The following is a 2,500-nucleotide window of genomic DNA, read 5'->3' on the forward strand; positions in this document are numbered from 1 at the left end:
TGGAGCCAATAACATAATAATAAACTAATATCACTTTATTTATTGGATATATAAAGTGTCACACTGTTTCTCTATCTCTTCCACATTTGTCCCATATTTTTAGCCAATAATGAAATAAGTTATTACATTATTGTCCTTATCTTAATTGTATATTTATTACGTTATTGGCTGCTATGACTCTTCACACACTCGACACAACAGCAACAATTATGCATCACTTCACTTTAAAATCTGCACTTTCATCTTATTTCTGTCTCATTAAATCAGTCGTACACACAGCACTGTTAGTGGATATGTTGCTAAAATACAGAGAAATGTGTTTTTATCAACTGGTAATGCACCACAGCTCCCAGTAAAACCATACAGCACTCACTCTGTGCACCAGTTACCTTTACTGTGTGAATCCCAGCAGCGTTGCACGTGTATATAAAGTCATATTTTCTGCACTTTGCACATTTATTTCTATCTATATGAAGTTTGTTTATTCTGTTTATAATAACAGGAACTTCTGCATATTTGCTCATTTAAATAATGCAGATTAATCTACACAAAGATCCAGTTTACTGAATATAGGATTTTATTTATCCATTCATGGTTGAGTCTGGTTTTCGAACACTTTCAACCTTTCGCTGCTCCTTCTTTCCACTGTGCTGTGAAACATCTTATCTTATCCTAACCTGGCTAAAACTCAAATTGACCCCGTCTGTTTTGACTGTTCCTTCTTTCCTCCCTTCCTTCCTTCCATCTGTCCTTCCTCCCTCCTTCTTTCCTCTGTCCTTCTTCCTTACTTCCTTCCTTCCTTCTTTCCTCTGTCCTTCCTTCCTTCCTTCCTCCTTCCCTTCCTTCCCTCCTTCCTCCCTCCTTTCCTTCCTTCCCTCCTTCCTTTCCTTCCTTCTTCCTTCCTTCCTTCTTCCTTCCTCCCTCCTTTCCTTCCTTCCCTCCTTCCCTCCTTCCTCCCTCCCTCCTTTCCTTCCTTCTTCCTTCCTCCCTCCTTTCCTTCCTTCCTTCTTTACTCCATCCCTCCTTCCTTCTTTCGTCTGTCCTTCCTTTCCTTCTTTCCTTCCTTTTTTCCTCCGTCCTTCCTTCCTTCCTTCCTTTACTTCCTTCCTCCCTCCTTTCCTTCCTTCTTCCTCCCTTCCTTCCTCCCTCCTTTCCTTCCTTCTTCTTCCCTTCCTTTCTTGACTCGAGGACAACAGGAGGGTTAAAGGTTGATGGTATATGGATGAGGTGAAGTTCTTTATGAAGCTTCTTTGAGCTCAGACTGGTGAAACACACAGAGAGCTGGAAGGTTGTGTGTGTGTGTGTGTGTGTGTGTGTGTGTGTGTGTGTGTGTGTGTGTGTTACCTGCGGCTGCTGAGGGATGTTAAAGCCGGGGTCTCTGGGTCCGACGCTGACGAACCTCTGGGCTGGAGATGTAGTCGGGGTTGAATAAGCTGCACGACACAAACATCACCACAGAGAGTCAGGATTGATGAGTGGAGACGTTAATCTGAGTTTAGACTTCTTCCATCCCCCTTTCTTCCTTCCTTCCTCCCTCCCTCTTTCTTTCTTTCCTTCCCTCCTTCTTTCCTTCCTTCCTTCCTTCCATCCTTACTTCCATCCTTCCTCCCTCCCTCCTTCTTTCCTTCCCTCCTTCCTTCCTTTCTTCCTTCCTTTCTCCCTCCCTCCTTCTTTCCTTCCTACCTTCTTTCTTTCCTCTGTCCTTCCTTCCTCCCTTCCTTCTGTCCTTCCTTCCTCCCTCCCTCCTTCTTTCTTTTTTTCCTTCCTTCCCTCCTTCCTCCCTCCCTTCCTTACTTCTTCTTCCCTCCCTCCCTCCCTTCCATCCTTTCCTTCCTTCCTTCCTTCCTTCCTTCCTCCCTCCCTCCTTTCCTTCCTTCTCCCTCCTTTCCTTCCTTCCTCCCTCCCTCCCTTCCTTCTTTGACTCGAGGATAGGAGCCATCTTCAGTTCATTTCACTGACTGACGAGTAAAGTTTTGAAAGTAATGAAGGACTAAACATTTAAAAACAGCTTATAAGAAAAGTAATAAATAAAATAATATTAATATGTTGTTGATGTTGATGATGATGATGATGATGAGTGTCAGCAGGATTAAAGCAGGATTTCTGGCATTCAATGTTTCTGTTTTTGCCAAAATAAGAGAAATAATTAAAGCCTGAAGTCAAATATCATGTTTAAGATTATAAACCAACTAAATATTTTATTAATAATTAACCAACTGTGATATTTATGTTTATTTCTATTGTAGCGGAGGCGTTAAAGCTTCCAGGAGGAAACAAGATTAAGATGAAGAGAAGGGTCAGAGATGTTTTATTGTGTCCAAGCATCACATTTCTGCTTTTAACCTTCGTGTCGTCCTCCCGGGTCAAACTGACCCCGTCTGTTTTGACTGTTCCTTCTTTACTCCCTTCCTTCTTTCTTCCTCCCTTCCTCATGTCTTTCCTTCTTCATCCCTTCCTTCCTCCATCCCTCCCTCCCTCCTTTCCTTCCTTCTTCCTCCCT

General features: G+C 42.7%; 1 protein-coding gene across 1 annotated transcript in view; it reads right to left on the reverse strand.

The window, feature by feature from the left end:
* The window catches only part of LOC133977030 (nuclear factor 1 A-type-like), a gene marked incomplete at its 5' end in the record, with an annotated part of 16,381 nt that overhangs the window by 13,346 nt on the left and 535 nt on the right, over positions 1-2,500 (reverse strand). Inside the window, 1 exon segment of the mRNA XM_062415173.1 lies at positions 1,345-1,433. Within this exon segment, the coding sequence (XP_062271157.1) occupies positions 1,345-1,433 (89 nt within the window).

Source organism: Scomber scombrus, unplaced genomic scaffold, assembly GCF_963691925.1.
Source record: "Scomber scombrus unplaced genomic scaffold, fScoSco1.1 SCAFFOLD_326, whole genome shotgun sequence".
NCBI lineage: Eukaryota > Metazoa > Chordata > Actinopteri > Scombriformes > Scombridae > Scomber > Scomber scombrus.